At 52.5% G+C, this 21,097-nt stretch overlaps 1 protein-coding gene across 1 annotated transcript in view; it reads right to left on the reverse strand.

Moving 5' to 3' along the window:
• Window positions 1-16,143, reverse strand: part of tinagl1 (tubulointerstitial nephritis antigen-like 1) — a 130,906-nt gene extending 114,763 nt beyond the window's left edge. Inside the window, exons 1-2 of the mRNA XM_078566889.1 lie at window positions 16,029-16,143; window positions 15,374-15,705 (exon numbers count right to left, since the gene is read on the reverse strand). Of these exons, the coding sequence (XP_078423015.1) occupies window positions 15,374-15,686 (313 nt within the window). The 5' untranslated portion in view covers window positions 15,687-15,705; window positions 16,029-16,143. The remainder of the gene's footprint in view (window positions 1-15,373; window positions 15,706-16,028) is intronic.
• Between the last annotated feature and the right edge of the window lie 4,954 nt (window positions 16,144-21,097).

Here is a 21,097-nt window from a genome sequence, read left to right on the forward strand (position 1 = left end):
CAGTGGAAATTTCAAACCCTAATCCATTTGTCCTCACATTTCAATGGAATTGAATATCTAAGGTTAATTGGCACACACCCACACCTTGTTGTAATTATTGCAAAATTCACTCCCAACAATCTTCAGTGAGTGATGATTTGAAGGAATGTGATGGACTTTGTAACCACACTGAATGCCTGGCAGTATTATAAAATTTTCTTTTGCATGAAGCTTAATGTAGAGGACACCTTGCTAATCCTAGAGGAATGCCCTCTGCAATCCCAGGTATGTAGCCTCCCCCTACAGCTCCCCTGCAAGGAGTCTCCCTCCTCAGCTGCAGCAGTGCAGTCAGCAGCCTGAGATCCTCAGGATAGACCCTTCGAAACTCTCCCCTCGATTTGATTTCTGTGTTAAATGGTTGTTTAAATTACACTTTATTCATTGCATCCCTCAAAAACGACATGAACACCTGTCAATCATTAATATAAAAGAGGTAGACGGCTTTGTTGAAGGTGACCTGCCCTGTGTCCTCGCAAAGCTCCAAATCAGGAACCCTCTGAAAATGGAACGAGGCCTCCCTCACTTTCCAGGGAATGTGTCTCCACCATTTCTCGCTTAGGGAGCGCAGGAATCCATGGGCCAGCAGCACACCACTGTCAAAGGTCACAAAGCTCACAATATGGCCAGTACCCGGCTTGCTTGGCAAGTTTGTGGAGGCCCTGATGGAGGGAAGCTCCTCCTGTCTTAAGCATGTGCCCCAGGTCAGCCGCGGCTCAGTTGGTGGGACTCTTACCTCTGGGTTCAAGTCCCACTCCAGAGCTTGAGTGTAAAAACATAGGCTGACACTTCCTCGTGTGACTCCTCCAGTGGGTGTAAAGATTCTCTGACACTATTTCAAAGATGAGCAGGGGAGTTCTCCCTGGTGTCCTGGTCAATATTTATCTATCAATCAATATCACAAAAACAGATGGCCTGGTCATTAACACATGACTGTTTATGAGACCTGGCTGTGTGTAAATTGGCTGCCCTGTTCCCTACATTACAACAGTGACTGAAATTCAAAAAGTATTTCATTTTGAGCATTTTGAGATGTCAATGGCTGTGAAAAGTGCAATGTAAATACAAATCTCTCTTTCTTTACCAGAGCCTGGTTCTGGTGGTTTTAAAGAACAAAGAATAAAGAAAAGTACAGCCCAGGACCAGGCCCTTCGGCCCTCCAAGCCTGCGCCGATCATATTGACCGTCAACTAAAACATTTTGCACTCCCGGGGTCCGTATCCCTCTATTCCCATCCTATTCATGTATTTGTCAAGCTGCCTCTTAAACACCACTATCGTACCTGCCTCCACCACCTCCTCTGGCAGCGAATTCCAGACACTCACTACCCTCTGCGTAATAAACTTGCCCCGCACATCTCATCTATAGTTTTCTCCTCTCACCTTAAATCTATGTCCCCTAGTAATTGACTCTTCCACCCTGGGAAAAATCTTCTGACTATCTACTCTGTCCACGCCACTCATAATTTTGTAAACTTCTATCAAGTCGCCCCTCAATCTCCGTCGCTTTAGTGAGAACAATCCGAGTTTCTCCAACCTCTCCTCATAGCTAATAACCTCCAGACCAGGCAGCATCCTGATAAACCTCCTCTGCACCCTCTCCAACACCTCCATATCCTTCTGGTAATGTGGCGACCAGAATTGCATGCAATATTCCAAGTGTGGCCTAACCAAGGTTCTATACAGCTGCAGCCTGACTTCCCAGCTTTTATACTGAATACCCCTGCCGATGAAGGCAAGCATGCCGTATGCCTTCCTGACTACCTTATCCACCTGCGTTGCCACTTTCAGTGACCTGTGGACCTGTACACCCAGATCCCTCTGCCCGTCAATGCACTTAAAGGTTCTGCCATTTACTGTATAATTCCTGCCTGTATTAGACCTTCCAAAATGCATGACCTCGCATTTGTCCGGATTAAACTCCATCTGCCATTTCTCCGCCCAAGTCTCCAACTGATCTATATCCCATTGTATCCTTTGACAATGCTCTTCACTATCTGCAACTCCTCCAACCTTAGTGTCGTCTGCAAACTTACTAATTAGCCCAGTTACCTTTTCCTCCAAATCATTTACGTATACTACAAACAGCAAAGGTCCCAGCACTGATCCCTGCAGAACTCCACTAGTCACAGCTCTCCATTCAGAAAAGCACCCTTCCACTGCTACCCTCTGTCTTCTATGACCAAGCCAATTCTGTATCCATCTTGCCAGCTCACCTCTGGTCCCATGCGACTTTACCTTCTGTACCAGTCTGCCATGAGGGACCTTGTAGAAAAGATATAAGCACCATTTTTTTCAATTTTACTTCTGCCTTTACCTGTTCCTCTTCTAATTGATTCCTGTGTGTAAGTATTCAGGGGCCTTATCTGCTGGTCATGAAAAGTGCTATATAAATGCAATTCTTTACTTTTGGAGTCAGGGGAGAGGGTGAGGGGTGGGTATCAGGTCAGGGGAGAGGGTGAGGGGTGGGTACTAGATCAGGATTAAGAGTAGGGGGGAAATCCCAGGTCAGGGGAGAGAGTGAGGGGCATGTACCAGGTCAGGAGAAAGAGTAGGGGGGCAAGTCCCAGGTCGGGGAGAGGGTGAGGGGCGGGTACCCGGTTAGGTATTGAATTGGCCTGAGTCTAGCCTGAATCCACCCGCTTTCTTCTGTCATACTGAGGATCAAGTGTATCAGCTCCAACCGTGCTTCAGGCAAACACAGGGTGACCGTAAATCAAGACTGGGGACAGAGGGACAAACTGTTGTCAGTAAAAGGAACCATGGAGCCGTCGGATTGTGACAAAAATCTATCAGATTACGAGGATGCCTGCCGTCCTCACCCCAGTCTGTCCCGCGTGTGATTCCACATCCACACAAGGCCTTACTCCAGCTACCCTCTGGAATAACCCAGCAAACCACTTAGTCACGTCAAAGCTTTCCAGCATAACCAGGGACAGGTAATGAATACCAGCATTGCCAATGATGCTCACATTCCAAGACTGTATTAAACAATCACTATCAGCAGTATTGACAGGACGGACAATTAAACTCTCAACACACACAACAAAGGGAAGTCTTATTGGTTTGATGGATTTATAATGTGCTCAGAGAAGGCCCTCCCCCATTCCCCTCATGACAATCTCAGGGTTGGGTTGGTGTCTGGCTGAGACTGACTGCACCTTCCTGACCAATGCGGTTCAGGGTCCCTGACAGCTCACTGCTTTTGGTGAATGAGTGAGGGAAGCAGAGAGTCCATTACTCTCCAGAGGGTGCCATTGGGTGCTTCACAGTGACCAGATTATACATGGTAAAGACTCAGCTGGTTGGTGTCCAGTCCTTTCAATGGGGGCTGGATAAGAAAGAGGCATCATGACCTTATCAAGAAGCCAACCTCAGGAAAGATGTTGAGAATGCATTGTATCAATCAGGTCCTGACTGACAGATAGGAATCACTAACAATTCCATGGTTGACGGCTAACTTGTGAAACCTGATGCAGATAAGAGCTTGGCACAGAATTATCTGGGCAAGTAGCTTCTTTCAGCTAATATCTGGGTAAACAGCATGGCAGATAGCTGAGCAAAACTCTGAATTCTGCTGATAAACTAATGGCTCAGAGTAACAATAACCCAATCCCAGGGTCCCTGGCTTAGAGTAACAGTAACCCAATCCCAGGGTCCCTGGGTTAGAGTGACAGTAACCCAATCCCAGGGTCCCTGGCTCAGAGTAACAGTAACCCAATCCCAGGGTCCCTGGGTTAGAGTGACAGTAACCCAATCCCAGGGTCCCTGGGTTAGAGTGACAGTAACCCAATCCCAGGGTCCCTGGCTCAGAGTAACAGTAACCCAATCCCAGGGTCCCTGGGTTAGAGTAACAGTAACCCAATCCCAGAGTCCCTGGGTTACAGTAACAATAACCCAATCCCTGGGTTAGAGTAACAATAACCCAATCCCAGGGTCCCTGGCTCAGAGTAACAGTAACCCAATCCCAGGGTCCCTGGCTCAGAGTAACAGTAACCCAATCCCAGGGTCCCTGGGTTAGAGTAACAGTAACCCAATCCCAGGGTCCCTGGCTCAGAGTAACAGTAACCCAATCCCAGGGTCCCTGGGTTAAAGTAGCAGTAATCCAACCCCAGGGTCCCTGGGTTAGAGTAACAATAACCCAATCCCAGGGTCCTTGGCTCAGTGTTACAGTAACCCAATCCCAGGGGCCCTGGCTCAGAGTAACAGTAACCCAACTGCAGGGTCCCTGGGTTAGAGTAAAAATAACCCAATCCCAGGGTCCCTGGGTTGGAGTAACAGTAACCCAATCCCTGGGTTAGAGTAACAGTAACCCATTCCCAGAGTCCCTGGGTTAGAGTAACAATAACCCAATTCCAGGGTCCCTGGGTTAGAGTAACAATAATCCAATTCCAGGGTCCCTGGGTTAGAGTAACAATAATCCAATCCCAAGGTCACAGGTTAGAGTAACAATAACCCAATCCCAGGGTCCCAGGGTTAGGCTAATAATGACCCAGCCCCAGGGGCCCCATCTAGAGAAATAAGAATTCAGCCTGGGATCCTGGGTTAAAGTACTAGTAACCCAATCCCAGGGCCCAGGGTTAGAGTAATAACAGCCCAGCCCCAGGGTCCCAGTTTAAAGAAATAATAACCCAACCCCAAGGTCCTGGCTTAGAGTAATAATATCGCAGCCCCAGGGTCCCGGGTTAGAGTAATAATAACCCAATCCCAGGGTCCTGGGTTAGAGTAATAATAATCCAATCCTACGGTCCTGGGTGGAGTAATAAAACCTCAATCTCAGGGTCCCGGGTTGGAGCAATAATAACCCAATACCAGGGTCCAGGGTTAGAGTAATAACAGCCCAGCCCCAGGGTCCCAGTTTAAAGTAATAATAATCCAGCCCTAGGGTCCCAGGTAGGAGTAATAATAACCCAATCCCAGGGTCTCGGGTAGGAGTAATGATAACCCAATCCCAGGGTGCCGCGCTGGTGTAATAATAACCTAATCTCAGGATCCCGATTTAGAATCATAATAACCCATGGTCACGGGTTAGGGAAATAATAACACAGCCCCAGAGTCCTGGGTCAGAGAAATAGTAACCCAGCCCAGGTCCTAGGTTAGAGTAATAATAAACCAGCCCCAGAGTCCCAGGTTGGAGTAATAATGGCCCAGCTCCAGGGTTGCGGGTTGGAGTAATAATGACCCAATCCCGGGGTCCTGGGTTAGAGAAATAATAACCCAATCCCAGAGTTCATGACTCACATTTAGCAGGCCTTGCCTTTGTGATTTTGATGAAAATAAATGGTGAAATTCCAGGATAAAGGCCCAATATTACAATAAAAACACCCTTACAGAATGAAATGGAATTTGCTTTACCGAGCGTGTGGAAAGCAGTGTTGACTAACACCAGATTCCCTGTCCATCAATCCTTATTTCAGCTTCTCACAACATTCCCCCTCGGCCTTACAATCCCCAGCTCTTATTTTACACACATTCTGGGAAAAGTGCTCATTGCAGAATGGGAGAAAAATAAAACTTTCCCACTCGCACCAATTGTCCACTCCAAATCCCTTCCAGGTGAGTGAAACACCCACTTTAAATCCCTCTGCACAAATAGGGAGGAACATGGAGTGTGTCAGTAACCAGCTGGGCCAGACAGTGATCAACCTATGAGTGCCGCTGTCAATCAGTGAAAAGTGACAACGTGACAGTGGTGTGAAAGTCTGAGCCGGTAACCAGCCTGAATTGCAGCATTTGGGGACAGAGCTTAGTCTTTGTAATGACCCAGCAAAATATGAACCCAAAGCATCGGCCTGTAATAATAACCCAGCCCCAGGGTCCTGGGTTAGAGTAATAACAACCCAAGGAAGGAGTGGACTGTGACTAGAAGCCTTCACCATTAAAAGGGCTATTGTCAAAAACGTTGGCAGAGAAATGTGATACAAACCCAGTGGTAAAGACAAGGTATCACTGACCACATCAGACATTCAAACAATGACAATGTTTTTTTCAATTTTATTTCCTCCCCTCTGTATTTATCCGGGAACCAGTCCCACATCCGCACTTTACCTAAATGGCCATGCTTCAACTGTGAACTTAGATAGTCTTGGCAGGTTACCTGACCATGGAGAAATCGTCAAGTCCAATAAAATCATTAACTAGTTCTTTCCAACAGAGGCTGCTAGATACAGAGCTGGAACAACAATCAGAGTGATCTAAATTTAAGAAAGAAGTGAAAGAATTTGCATTTCTAGAGCAGTTTTCAAAGCTTCAGGGCAGCTGAAAATGCCAATCAAGCACTTTGAAGTTGAGGCACTGTTGTAATGTAGGAAATGCAGCAGCCAATTTGCACACAGCAAGCTCCCACAAACAGCATTGTGATAATGAGCAGATCACCTGTTTTAGTGCTGTTACTGGAGAGCTAAATATTGGTCAAGGCACCAGGGAGATTTGCTGTTCTTCAGAATAGTGCCATGTGATCTCTTATGTCTGCCTGAGAGGGTAGATAGGGCTCGAGTTTAACATCTCACCTGAAAGCTGCACCGCCGACAGTGCAGCACTCCCTCAGCACGGCACTGAAATGTCAGCCAGGATGACATGCTCAAGTCTGCAGTGGGCCTTGAATCCATATCTATCGGAGTCTGAGGTGAGGGAACTATCAAATGTCCCAAGATTGATTTGCTCTCCTTTGCTAACCTACCACACTGAGGCCAAATGGGGCAACCTGACTGACGCCAGCTAACAAAACTCAGAGCAAAAGGCCAATAAGCTTGGCATCTTCCTGTGCCGTGGGCTCAGTACCATAACACTGGCTGCACTGTGACTCAACGAGGGAGCTGGGCCAAAGCATTTTATTGTGGGGAAACACTGAGAGGCAACAGGCAAATTTTGGCTGGTTAGTTTGTGCAGGATGGCTAATCCCATGTAAGAGTGACAGGTCATGTGGATGCTGTGAACCCACACTGCCAGCAGGGGGCAGTACTCAATGGGCAGGTGGACAAAGCTCCCCAGGCAGTACCCGGGCAGGTGGCCAAGCTCCCGAGGCAGTACCCGGGCAGGTGGGCAAAGCTCCCCAGGCAGTACCCGGGCAGGTGGACAAAGCTCCCGAGGCAGTACCCGGGCAGGTGGACAAAGTTTCCCAGGCAGTACACGGGCAGGTGGACAAAGCTCCCGAGGCAGTACCCGGGCAGGTGGACAAAGCTCACCAGTCAGTACCTGGGCAGGTGGACAAAGCTCCCCAGGCAGTACCCGGGCAGGTGGACAAAGCTCCCGAGGCAGTACCCGGGCAGGTGGACAAAGCTCTCCAGGCAGTACCCGGGCAGATGGACAAAGCTCCCCAGGCAGTACCCGGGCAGGTGGACAAAGCTCTCCAGACAGTACCCGGGCAGGTGGGCAAAGCTCCCCAGGCAGTACCCGGGCAGGTGGACAAAGCTCCCCAGGCAGTACCCGGGCAGGTGGACAAAGCTCCCCAGGCAGTACCCGGGCAGGTGGACAAAGCTCCCGAGGCAGTACCCGGGCAGGTGGACAAAGCTCTCCAGGCAGTACCCGGGCAGATGGACAAAGTTCCCCAGGCAGTACCCAGGCAGGTGGACAAAGCTCCCGAGGCAGTACCCGGGCAGGTGGGCAAATCTCCCGAGGCAGTACCCGGGCGGGTGGACAAAACTCCCCAGGCAGTACCCGGGCAGGTGGACAAAGCTTCCCAGGCAGTACCCGGGCAGGTGGGCAAAGCTCCCCAGGCAGTACCCGGGCAGGTGGGCAAAGCTCCCGAGGCAGTACCCGGGCGGGTGGGCAAAGCTCCCGAGGCAGTACCCGGGCGGGTGGACAAAGCTCCCCAGGCAGTTCCCGGGCAGGTGGACAAAGCTCCCCAGGCAGTACCCGGGCAGGTGGACAAAGCTCCCCAGGCAGTTCCCGGGCAGGTGGACAAAGCTCCCCAGGCAGTACCCGGGCAGGTGGACAAAGCTCCCCAGGCAGTACCCGGGCGGGTGGACAAAGCTCCCCAGGCAGTACCCGGGCAGGTGGGCAAAGCTCCCGAGGCAGTACCCGGGCAGGTGGGCAAAGCTCCCCAGGCAGTACCCGGGCAGGTGGGCAAAGCTCCCGAGGCAGTACCCGGGCAGGTGGGCAAAGCTCCCGAGGCAGTACCCGGGCAGGTGGGCAAAGCACCCGAGGCAGTACCAGGGCAGGTGGACAAAGCTCCCCAGGCAGTTCCCAGGCAGGTGGACAAAGCTCCCCAGGCAGTACCCGGGCAGGTGGACAAAGCACCTCCGGCAGTACCCGGGCGGGTGGACAAAGCTCCCCAGGCAGTACCCGGGCAGGTGAGCAAAGCTCCCGAGGCAGTACCCGGGCAGGTGGGCAAAGCTCCCCAGGCAGTACCCGGGCAGGTGGGCAAAGCTCCCCAGGCAGTGCCCGGGCAGGTGGGCAAAGCTCCCGAGGCAGTACCCGGGCAGGTGGGCAAAGCTCCCCAGGCAGTACCCGGGCAGGTGGGCAAAGCTCCCCAGGCAGTGCCCGGGCAGGTGGGCAAAGCTCCCCAGGCAGTACCCGGGTAGGTGGGCAAAGCTCCCCAGGCAGTACCCGGGCAGGTGGACAAAGCTCCCCAGGCAGTACCCGGGCAGGTGGACAAAGCTCCCGAGGCAGTACCCGGGCAGGTGGACAAAGCTCCCCAGGCAGTACCCGGGCAGGTGGACAAATCTCCCCAGGCAGTACCCGGGCGGGTGGACAAAGCTCCCCAGGCAGTACCCGGGCGGGTGGACAACGCTCCCGAGGCAGTACCCGGGCGGGTGGGCAAAGCTCCCCAGGCAGTACCCGGGCAGGTGGGCAAAGCTCCCCAGGCAGTACCCGGGCAGGTGGGCAAAGCTCCCCAGGCAGTACCCGGGCAGGTGGACAAATCTCCCCAGGCAGTACCCGGGCGGGTGGACAAAGCTCCCGAGGCAGTACCCGGGCAGGTGGGCAAAGCTCCCCAGGCAGTACCCGGGCAGGTGGGCAAAGCTCCCCAGGCAGTACCCGGGCAGGTGGGCAAAGCTCCCCAGGCAGTACCCGGGCAGGTGGACAAAGCTCCCCAGGCAGTACCCGGGCAGGTGGGCAAAGCTCCCCAGGCAGTACCCGGGCAGGTGGGCAAAGCTCCCGAGACAGTATGGGCTGAATTTTCCCTTTCCTGCCTCTGCGAGACCAGGAGCAAAGTTGGAACTTTGTGTCAGACACTCGCCACGTTCCATCCTTTGAGCAATGGTGCTGGAGGCAGGGTCAACACAGCAGAGGTTATCTACTCAGCTGCAGACCCAAACTGGGGGGAATGTTGATGGCGTCACCGTGATTGCTCCAGTGGATGGGCCACTGCCCTGGCTAGAACTCGGCAGCTAACTGGAGGCAGCCTCCTGGCAACAGGCCAGGGGTGTGGGGTGGGAGGTGGGGTGGGGGGGTGGGGTGGGGGGCATCTATGCCTCCTCTCAATCACCCAGCGCGACCCTGCTGGGACGTAACAGCCACAGCCCCAGCCATGAGCCATCCTGAGGGGAAACCTCCCTCCACAATGACAGCCTCACTGCTGTGATCAGGCCAAATTTACAATTCTTCATAATCTTTCAGACAGCAATACCACATTGAGGAGCCTCAGCACACCCAGCTCTCCCAGTGGGGCTGAAAGCCAGACACCACTACGGGCCCTCTGATTGTGCCTCCTGCTTCCCTGGTGCCCCACACCAGCCTCAATTGGACGGGAGTCCCAGAGGCAGCTTCTTAATTGGCCATCTCTGGAAAGATTGTGACCAATGCCCCACACGGCCACTTCCAGATTCCCCACCTGAAATTGAGGCAGGTAGCAGGATTATGACCTGACTAGGAAAATTCAGCCCAATGTTTCAGGTTGATGAACTTTCATCAGTGTCTGTCCCTATGTCAAACTCTGCATTATGCTGACACTCGCACCTTCCCATTGTAATACCCAACATTACAAAAAATATATACTTCATTGACTTTAGGATGATGTGCTCAAGTCTGCAGTGGGACTTGAACCTTTGGCCTTCTGAGTTCAAGGTGACAGAACTACCAACTGGTCCAAGACCAATTTGCTCACCTTGCTTAATGTGGACACAAGCCAGTTGGGGCAGCCTGGCTGACATCAGCTAACAAAACTCAGAGCAGAAGGGCAATGAGCCTGGGATCTTCCTGTGCCTTTGGGGCTCAGAACCACAGCGTTCAATGCATTATGACTCAAGGGAGCTGAGCCAAAGTATTACATTGCAGGGAGACACAGAGGCAACATGGCAAATTTTGAGTGAAGTTAGGAGGTCCTGGGGGCTGTGAAAGGCATTATGCATATGCCTGTTCTTCTTCCTTACTTAACCCAGTTTTTCTAGTGGCTTCTGTGGCTTAACTGGTTGCATTCTTCTCTCTGTGTTCAGTGTGTTGTGGGCTCAAGTCTCACTTGGGTACAAAACTCAAAGTTAAAATTCCAGTGTTGTACTGAGGGAGTGCGACACTGTCAGAGGTGTCATTTTCAGAGGAGGTGTTAAACCGAGGCACTGTCTGCCCTCTAAGCTAATTATAAAAGGTCCCTTGCACTATTTGGTAGGAGACCAGGGGAGTTCTCCCTGGTGTCCTGGCCAATATTTATCAATCAACCTCACAAAAACAGATGATTAGGCCCTTATCATATTGGTGCGTGTGGGAGCTTGGTATGCATTTTCTTTTATAAGCAGTACAACAGTGACTACACCTCCAAAGCACTTCATTGGCTATTATGCTCCATGGAACATCCCGTGGTCATGGAGGGTGCTATATAAATCCATGTCATTTTTTTCTAACACACCACACTTGCCCAATCAGACCACAATACATTCTTGCTGTATTCACCGGTGTCAGAATTTCGATATGGAGACTCTATGCACTTGCCCAGTGCCAGCACCAACCAATTCCAGCTCAGGTAGGGCACTGGTCAGACCCAGGATAAACTTGCCTCCACTCTGGCCCACCAGCCCAGCCTCTCTCCCCCTGCCAGAAGGTGCTGGCTTATTCTGGTGGCACTTGCCAAATGGCCCTATGTGTGACCTTGGACAGTGAGGGGGCAGGTCCGTGCTCATCACTCTGGAGTATTCCTTAGATAATGAACCAGGAGCCCCAGTAGGAGCTCCAGCAGCTATTGCATTTTGCTGCAAATATAAGTGTCCAAAGATATAGGGGTTCAAGATCCCACTCTTTACAAAGGCATTCAGGCTGGAATTGAATAAAGACACCACTTCAAATGCTCAGAAAATCCAAAGTGGGTGATTTTGAAAAACCATTTCTCAACTGTTGGAGGAGAACTGAGTCCAAGAACGAAACTGAAAAGAGTCATTCAGATGAAAACGTAAAAAGGTGAAAGTGAAGCTCTTAATTTGGATTGATCCAAATGTTGTTTTGAAATATGAGATGGGATCACAGTCCAGCTGACATCTTTTGGCTATCTTGACCTATCACTGGCCCTCTATCCAGCTCTACCCCCACACCCCACCCCCCCAAACCAGCTTATATTTCACCTCTTTTCTATTTTTACTTAGTTTTGATGAAGAGTCATACGGACTCGAAATGTTAACTGTGTTCCTCTCCGCAGATGCTGCCAGACCTGCTGAGTTTTTCCAGGTATTTTTATTTTTGTTCCAGCATGACTCATCCCATACTCAACTGATCTCTCCCCTGTCCGGCCCAGGGCTGCTAACTGTAGATTGATTAGCAGCATCGAGAGTGGGACCTTCCTTTACAACGTCTCTGCTGCAGGCCTTGTCATCTCTCTCAGGCTCTGACCTTTGTCCCAAATTATGGGCATGTGGATTCCTGCTGACTGGGATCAGGCTGCCTTTGAAACTGGCAGAATGCTGCATTCCAAGATCTTGCTGCTCCATCCCATTTCAGTGCCAGCTTGCATGTGCCAGGATAATGTAGCAACGAGCCAAACAGTTGGGATCCCTCCAAAATACAGTACCCGTGAGTCAGCCATTACGTCACACAGCATGGAGAGTATGGGGGAAGTAGAGGAAAATCTTTGAACAGATGGACTTTCCCCAGGCTTCACTTTCCATTTAAACACAATCATCATTCTTTTGCTCTTGCTGTTCAGGCAGCAGTTTAGTTAGCTCTGTTTGAATACATTTCAGCCTGGACTTTTACCCCTCTGCTTACCCCTCGATCACTTCACATACAGTAGATGGGTGACAGTCTTGCCTGCGGCTGCTCCCACTATCACCCCCAATCACAAGATATCCTTGTCTACAGTGGGCAGAACCATATTTAAAGTTAATATTTAACAAGTGGAAGAATATCCAACCTGTAACCTGGCAATAGGATGTGTGCAACAGAAGGATAGAAAACCTGATTTTCTCTCTTTCTTCACACCATCAGCCCTGATAATATTTAGTGGACCTTGGCTGGACACTGAAAGGCTGGTACAGAAACCCGCAACACTGTGCCAACTGTATACAGTGCCAGCTGTGTACATGCCAGCCATGTGCAGTGCCAGCTGTGTATGTGCCAGCCGTGTGCAGTGCCAGCTGTGTATGTGCCAGCCGTGTGCAGTGCCAGCTGTGTATGTGCCAGCTGTGTGCAGTGCCAGCTGTGTACATGCCAGCTGTGTATGTGCCAGCCATGTGCAGTGCCAGCTGTGTACATGCTAGCTGTGCGCATGCCACCTGATCTCATTTTACCATCCAATTGTTTAGAGCTTTTCTCTTTGACATTCCTCACAAACATCTTGACTCCCCTCCCTAACCTCTTATCATGATTTACCAGTCCCCAATGCCTCTGTCTCTCAATCCAGCTGCCCTTTGCTCTCACGTACTGAAGTGACTGCTCCTTGTATGTGAACCGAGACAACAAACTATTTGACAATGGAAGGCATTATTTTCAAGGCTGATCGGATCTTACCAGACACTTCACTACAGAGAGTCAAGGAAGGAGTTGGAGAGTTGGCCTGTCATCAGGATTTCCCTGGAAAAGTGAATCACTTCTCTTCAAGTCTGTCCTTAGGCAGATGACATTGAGATGTGGATCAGGGAACTGCAAGGTGTGAGAACTCAGCTTCATCTTCCCCTCGCCACAAAACTTGTGCCAAAGGTTAATTTTAAATATGCTTTTCCAAATATACTGATTTAGCATTGAAGCAGACTTTATGGGTTAGACCTCAGCTGAATCAATGTGTATACTGTACATTCTTCACCTGAAAGTACCAAGTGTCTCTCTCTCTCTTTCGTACTGGAAATAGATCCTTGTTCTGCATTCATAGGGACAGGAGGAGGTTAGTTAGCTGCTCGAGCCTGTTTCATCATTCAATGGTTGATCTGCGACCTAACATAACCATCTTTACTCCATATCCCTTAAGGCCTTTGGATAACAAAAATCTATTGATCTCAGTTTTAAAATTAACAACTAATCAAACATCAATTGCCGTTTGTGGAAGAGAGGCTTAAACTTTTACCACCCTGTATGTGTGAAGTGTTTCTTAATCTCACTCCTGAAAGGTCTGGCTCTCATTTTTAGACTCTGCCCCCTAGTCCTAGACTCCTCTACCAGAGGGAATATTTCCCTCATTCTCCTGTTCGTTGCCCTGATATCTTGAGAGAGAGACACTGCACACAGCAGTGACCAAACTGCACCTGCTGAACTGAAACATCGCAAGAAAACAGGACTTAGATATCTCTATCATCGACACCAGTATGATATTCTCACCACCCACACATAAACTGCTACACGGATGATACTCACCCCAGCCCTGCCAAGTTTATGATGCTGTATGGTACCAGTATATATCAGAATAAAGAGAGGAAACAGGGGAGCGAGAGAGAGAGAGAATCAGGTGAGGGGAGAGAGAGAAAGGGAGAGCGCGCATCAGGTGAGGGGAGAGAGCATCAGGTGAGGGGAGAGAGCATCAGGTGAGGGGAGAGAGCGTGAGGTGAGAGAGCATCAGGTGAGGGGAGAGAGTGTGAGGGGAGAGAGCATCAGGTGAGGGGAGAGAGTGTGAGGGGAGAGAGCATCAGGTGAGGGGAGAGAGCATCAGGTGAGGGGAGAGAGCATCAGGTGGGGGGAGAGAGTGTGAGGGGAGAGAGTGTGAGGGGAGAGAGTGTGAGGGGAGAGAGTGTGAGGGGAGAGAGTGTGACGGGAGAGAGCGTGACGGGAGAGAGTGTGAGGGGAGAGAATGTGAGGGGAGAGAGTGTGAGGGGAGAGTGCCAATCTTCGTCGCAATGACCACATAAACACATTCCATTTAGACTCAATACGAAGAAACAGGGACACAAGTTGAGTTTTTTTTCAGTGATTCCAAATCCCAGGAACTGAAAACATTCAATGTGACCCTAAATCTCCAAAAAATAATTCCGCCAATTGAGCCTGCCAAAGAAGTCCATATTTTTGCTGATTTGTATAAGTGTGGAAGACTGGAGGTGGCGAATGCCTGGGAGAGTCTTCCCTCCCTCTATCCCTCCTCTATCCCTCCCTCTATCCCTCCCTCTATTCCCCCTCCCTCTATCCCTCCCTCTATTCCCCCCTCCCTCTATCCCTCCCTCTATCCCTCCTCTATCCCTCCCTCTATTCCCCCTCCCTCTATCCCTCCCTCTATTCCCCCCTCCCTCTATCCCTCCTGTATCCCTCCTCTATCCCTCCCTCTATTCCCCCCTCCCTCTATCCCTCCCTCTATTCCCCCCTCCCTCTATCCCTCCCTCTATTCCCCCTCCCTCTATCCCTCCCTCTATTCCCCCCTCCCTCTATCCCTCCCTCTATTCCCCCCTCCCTCTATCCCTCCCTCTATTCCCCCTCCCTCTATCCCTCCCTCTATTCCCCCTCCCTCTATTCCCCCCCTCTATCCCTCCCTCTATTCCCCCCTCCCTCTATCCCTCCCTCTATCCCTCCCTCTATTCCCCCCTCCCTCTATCCCTCCCTCTATTCCCCCCTCCCTCTATCCCTCCCTCTATTCCCCCTCCCTCTATCCCTCCCTCTATTCCCCCTCCCTCTATCCCTCCCTCTATCCCTCCCTCTATTCCCCCCTCCCTCTATCCCTCCCTCTATCCCTCCCTCTATTCCCCCCTCCCTCTATCCCTCCCTCTATCCCTCCCTCTATTCCCCCCTCCCTCTATCCCTCCCTCTATTCCCCCCTCCCTCTATCCCTCCTGTATCCCTCTTCTATCCCTCCCTCTATTCCCCCCTCCCTCTATCCCTCCTGTATCCCTCTTCTATCCCTCCCTCTATTCCCCCCTCCCTCTATCCCTCCCTCTATTCCCCCCTCCCTCTATCCCTCCTGTATCCCTCTTCTATCCCTCCCTCTATTCCCCCCTCCCTCTATCCCTCCCTCTATTCCCCCCTCCCTCTATTCCCTCCCTCTATCCCTCCCTCAATGGGTTCCTTACCGTGCCCAATGTTGGGAGGCTGTGTCCCCAGGCAGAACGCCCAGAAATCCGGGCAGCAGTCAGAGACGGTGCGGTTACAGAACAGGTCGCAGTAACAGATGGTATCGATGTAAGGTACCGCACACATATCATCCCTGCCCGGGCAGCAGGAGGCCAGGCGGCTGCAGTAAGAGCCCCGAGGGTCCCGGATCCCGGAGCGGTGTAAACCGGGACTCAGTTCGCGGCGGCTCCGGCTCCGGCTCCGGGCGGCCTCCAGCCCGGGTAGCAGGAGGGAGATCAACATCAGGACAGCGGGGATAAGTTTCACATCCATGGGGAACTGTCAGCGAATCCTGGAGCAGAGAGACAGGATCACCAATTACACATTGTACCCACACTCCCATCTACCAACTACCCCCTTCCCATTCATCAACCTCCAGCTCTGTTCAATCTAATACCACCCCCCCAAAAATATCCACCCACTAAACCGCCTGTCTGCCAGAGATTAACCCACAGATACAACCGAGAGGACAGCTGGAAAATCCACAGTATCCAGGAGTAACTGCAAAGCACGCTGAAAGACAGCAGCGTGATTAAAGCCGGACTAGTCTCCCCGCACTCAGTCCCCTTGTCCCTTAAAGCTGCTGGGCTGGCCCGGGTTTAATGCTCCAGTTACCTCGGTACAGGACAGGAGCGGCTCGCTGCGGTCAGGCGTTGGACTTTGTCTGAGTCCCAGGCTAAGTGAGAATGTACAGCCCAGTGCTCTGTCCCTATTTAAATAGGAGACCCGCCCCGTGAGAGACTGAGGAACTGCTGCATTATTATCACAGCTCGTCCACTGCCCTGCGCCCCTGGCACCACACAGCCTCTGCACAGCAGCGAGCTACACTCACTCAGTGCGCTTTAGATCATCAGGTCACTGTTACAGTAAGTTCTCCCAAGGCAGGAGTGTCCCAGCCACACTGGCAGGTGACCAGAAGCTTGCTCAAAGAGCTAGGTATGGATTTGAAGGAATGCCTTGAGGAAAGTAAGGTGGAAGGGCTTTAGGGAGGGAATTTCACAGCTTGGGACCCCCGACAGCTGAAGGCACAGCCACCAATGTGTGTGTGTGTGTGTGTGGAGGGGGGGGTAGAGATTAAAATGAGGGGTTGGACCACAGGCCGGGATTCACGAAGCCCAGAAACTTCAGAAGGTTGTGGGGCCGGAGAGATAGGGAGAGGCAAGGCCACGGAGGGATTTGAAAACAAGGATGGGACTTTCAAAATCGAGCAGTTACCAAATCAGAAAGCTAACCCAGCACAGGGTGATGGGCGAACAAGACTTGGTGGGGGGGGGAGTTCAGAAATGGCAGACTTTTGGATGATGTTAAATTGATGGAGATTGAAAGATGGCCCCAGCAGCCCCTAGTGCGGAGGGAACCGAAACATGGGTGAGGGCTTCAGCAGCTGATCAGCCGAGGCAAGGCTGGAGTCAGGTGATGTTACAAAGTTGAAAATAGTCTTAGTGACAGAGATGACACAGGGTCAGAAACTCAGCTCAGGGTCAAATAGGTCACCAAGACATGAATAGTCTGAAGTCATAGCCAGGGAGAGGGGTCCAGTCAGTAAGGAGGGAATGGGGTGTGTAATGGAAGTTCAGGATAATAGCTTTACTCTTCCCAATGGCTATACAATGAGCAATAACTCCAGTGAATGGATCAAACTTCAAATCCTAGACCTATATCCTTTGTCTGCTTTACTTCATTGAAGCTAAAACTACTTTAAGTTGATTCTCTCAATGCTTCCTCTTGGCACAGTGTCCAGCCTCCAACTGTGTGGTTCTGATATGATATAATGATCGCTCCATATCTGGGAGCTAACACCCAGTAAAACAGCTAGACTGTAAGCGGGAATGGTATCACTCTTCCTCCTGAGTAGAGGGTCCAGGGAGGGGTCAAGACTATTGGCAGGTTTTGAGCACATGATCCAAGCTGATATTCCAGTGCGGTACTGAGGGGGCGCTGCACTGTCGGAGGGTCAGTACTGAGGGAGTGCTGCACTGTTGGAGGGTCAGTACTGAGGGAGTGCTGCACTGTCGGAGGGTCAGTACTGAGGGAGTGCTGCACTGTCGGAGGGTCAGTACTGAGGGAGTGCTCCACTGTCGGAGGGTCAGTACTGAGAGAGTGCTGCACTGTCGGAGGGTCAGTACTGAGGGAGTGCTGCACTGTCGGAGGGTCAGTACTGACGGAGTGCTGCACTGTCGGAGGGTCAGTACTGAGAGAGTGCTGCACTGTCAGAGGGTCAGTACTGAGGGAGTGCTGCACTGTCAGAGGGTCAGTACAGAGGAAGTGCTGCACTGTCGGAGGGTCAGTACTGACAGGGTGCTGCACTGTCAGAGGGTCAGTACTGAGGGAGTGCTGCACTGTCGGAGGGTCAGTACTGAAGGAGTGCTGCACTGTTGGAGGGTCAGTACTGAGGGAGTGCTGCACTGTCAGAGGGTCAGTACTGAGGGAGTGCTGCGCTGTCAGAGGGTCAGTACTGAGGGAGTGCAGCACTGTCGGAGGGTCAGTACTGAGGGAGTGCCGCACTGTCGGAGGGTCAGTACTGAGGGAGTGCCGCACTGTCGGAGGGTCAATACTGACAGAGTGCTGCACTGTCAGAGGGTCAGTACTGAGGGAGTGCAGCACTGTCGGAGGGTCAGTACTGAGGGAGTGCCGCACTGTCGGAGGGTCAGTACTGAGGGAGTGCTGCACTGTCAGAGGGTCAGTACTGAGGGAGTGCAGCACTGTCGGAGTGTCAGTACTGAGGGAGTGCCGCACTGCTGGAGGGTCTGTACTGAGGGAGTGCTGCACTGCTGGAGGGTCTGTACTGATGGAGTGCTGCACTGCTGGAGGGTCAGTACTGACAGAGTGCTGCACTGCTGGAGGGTCAGTACTGACGGAGTGCTGCACTGCTGGAGGGTCAGTACTGATGGAGTGCTGCACTGCTGGAGGGTCAGTACTGACCGAGTGCTGCACTGTCGGAGGGTCAGTAATGATGGAGTGCTGCACTGCTGGAGGGTCAGTACTGACGGAGTGCTGCACTGCTGGAGGGTCAGTAATGACGGAGTGCTGCACTGCTGGAGGTTCAGTACTGATGGAGTGCTGCACTGCTGGAGGGTCAGTACTGACAGAGTGCTGCACTGTCGGAGGGTCAGTACTGATGGAGTCCTGCACTGCTGGAGGGTCAGTACTGACCGAGTGCTGCACTGTCGGAGGGTCAGTATTGATGGAGTGCTGCACTGCTGGAGGGTCAGTACTGACGGAGTGCTGCACTGCTGGAGGGTCAGTACTGATGGAGTGCTGCACTGCTGGAGGGTTAGTACTGACGGAGTGCTGCACTGCTGGAGCGTGAGTACTGATGGAGTGCTGCACTGCTGGAGGGTCAGTACTGATGGAGTGCTGCACTGCTGGAGGGTCAGTACTGACAGAGTGCTGCACTGTCGGAGGGTCAGGACTAACCGAGTGCTGCACTGCTGGAGAGTCAGTACTGTCGGAGCGCTACACTGCTGGAGGGTCAGTACTGATGGAGTGCTGCACTGCTGGAGTGTCAGTACTGATAGAGTGCTGCACTGCTGGAGGGTCAGTACTGATAGAGTGCTGCACTGCTGGAGGGTCAGTATTGATGGAGTGCTGCACTGCTGGAGGGTCAGTACTGAGGGAGTGCTGCACTGCTGGAGGGTCAGTACTGAGGGAGTGCTGCACTGCTAGAGGGTCAGTACTGACGGAGTGCTGCACTGCTGGAGGGTCAGTACTGAGGGAGTGCTGCACTGCTGGAGGGTCTGTACTGATGGAGTGCTGCACTGCTGGAGGGTCAGTACTGACGGAGTGCTGCACTGCTGGAGGGTCAGTACTGACGGAGTTCTGCAGTGCTGGAGGGTCAGTACTGATGGAGTGCTGCACTTCTGGAGGATCAGTACTGACCGAGTGCTGCACTGTCGGAGGGTCAGTACTGATGGAGTGCTGCACTGCTGGAGGGTCAGTACTGACGGAGTACTGCACTGCTGGAGGGTCAGTACTGACGGAGTGCTGCACTGCTGGAGGTTCAGTACTGATGGAGTGCTGCACTTCTGGAGGGTCAGTACTGACCGAGTGCTGCACTGCTCGAGGGTCAGTACTGATGGAGTGCTGCACTGCTGGAGGGTCAGTACTGACGGAATGCTGCACTGCTGGAGGGTCAGTAATGACGGTGTGCTGCACTGCTGGAGGGTCAGTACTGACGGAGTGCTGCACTGCTGGAGGGTCAGTACTGACGGAGTGCTGCACTGCTGGAGGGTCAGTATTGATGGAGTGCTGCACTGCTGGAGGGTCAGTACTGACGGAGTGCTGCACTGCTGGAGGGTCAGTACTGAGGGAGTGCTGCACTGCTGGAGGGTCAGTACTGACCGAGTGCTGCACTGTCGGAGGGTCAGTATTGAGGGAGTGCTGCACTGCTGGAGGGTCAGTACTGACGGAGTGCTGCACTGCTGGAGGGTCAGTACTGACGGAGTCCTGCACTGCTGGAGGGTGAGTACTGACGGAGTGCTGCACTGCTGGAGGGTCAGTACTGATGGAGTGCTGCACTGCTGGAGGGTCAGTACCGACAGAGTGCTGCACTGTCGGAGTGTCAGTACTGAGGGAGTGCTGCACTGTCGGAGGGTCAGTACTGAGGGAGTGCTGCACTGTCGGAGGGTCAGTACTGAGAGAGTGCTGCACTGTCAGAGGGTCAGTACTGAGGGAGTGATGCACTGTCAGAGGGTCAGTACTGAGGAAGTGCTGCACTGTCGGAGGGTCAGTACTGACAGAGTGCTGCACTGTCAGAGGGTCAGTACTGAGGGAGTGCTGCACTGTCGGAGGGTCAGTACTGAAGGAGTGCTGGACTGCTGGAGGGTCAGTACTGAGGGAGTGCTACACTGTCGGAGGGTCAGTACTGAGACAGTGCTGCACTGTCAGAGGGTCAGTACTGCGGAAGTGCTGCACTGTCGGAGGGTCAGTACTGACAGAGTGCTGCACTGTCAGAGGGTCAGTACTGAGGGAGTGCTGCACTGTCGGAGGGTCAGTACTGAAGGAGTGCTGCACTGTTGGAGGGTCAGTACTGAGGGAGTGCTCCACTGTCAGAGGGTCAGTACTGAGGGAGTGCTGCACTGTCGGAGGGTCAGTACTGAGGGAGTGCTGCACTGTCGGAGGGTCAGTACTGAGGCAGTGCTGCACTATCGGAGGGTCAGTACTGAGGGGGTCCTGCACTGTCAGAGGGTCAGTACTGAGGGAGTGCTGCACTGTCGGAGTGTCAGTACTGAGGGAGTGCTGCACTGTCAGAGAGTCAGTACTGAAGGAGTGCTGCACTGTCGGAGGGTCAGTACTGATGGAGTGCTACACTGTCAGAGGGTCAGTAATGAGAGAGTGCTGCACTGTCGGAGGGTCAGTACTGAGGGAGTGCTGCACTGTCGGAGGGTCACTACTGATGGAGTGCTGCACTGTCGGAGGATCTGTACTGAGGGAGCGCTGCACTGTCAGAGGGTCAGTACTGAGGGAGTGCTGCACTGTCAGAGGGTCAGTACTGAGGGGCTGCTGCACTGTCGGAGGGTTTGTACTGAGGGATTGCTGCACTGTCAGAGGGTCAGTACTGAGGGAGTGCTGCACTGCTGGAGGGTCAGTACTGATGGAGTGCTGCACTGCTGGAGAGTCAGTACTGAGGGAGTGCTGCACTGCTGGAGGGTCAGTGCTGAGGGAGTGCTGCACTGCTAGAGGGT

The sequence above is a fragment of the Cetorhinus maximus genome, chromosome 21, assembly GCF_964194155.1.
Source record: "Cetorhinus maximus chromosome 21, sCetMax3.hap1.1, whole genome shotgun sequence".
Taxonomy (NCBI): Eukaryota; Metazoa; Chordata; class Chondrichthyes; order Lamniformes; family Cetorhinidae; genus Cetorhinus; species Cetorhinus maximus.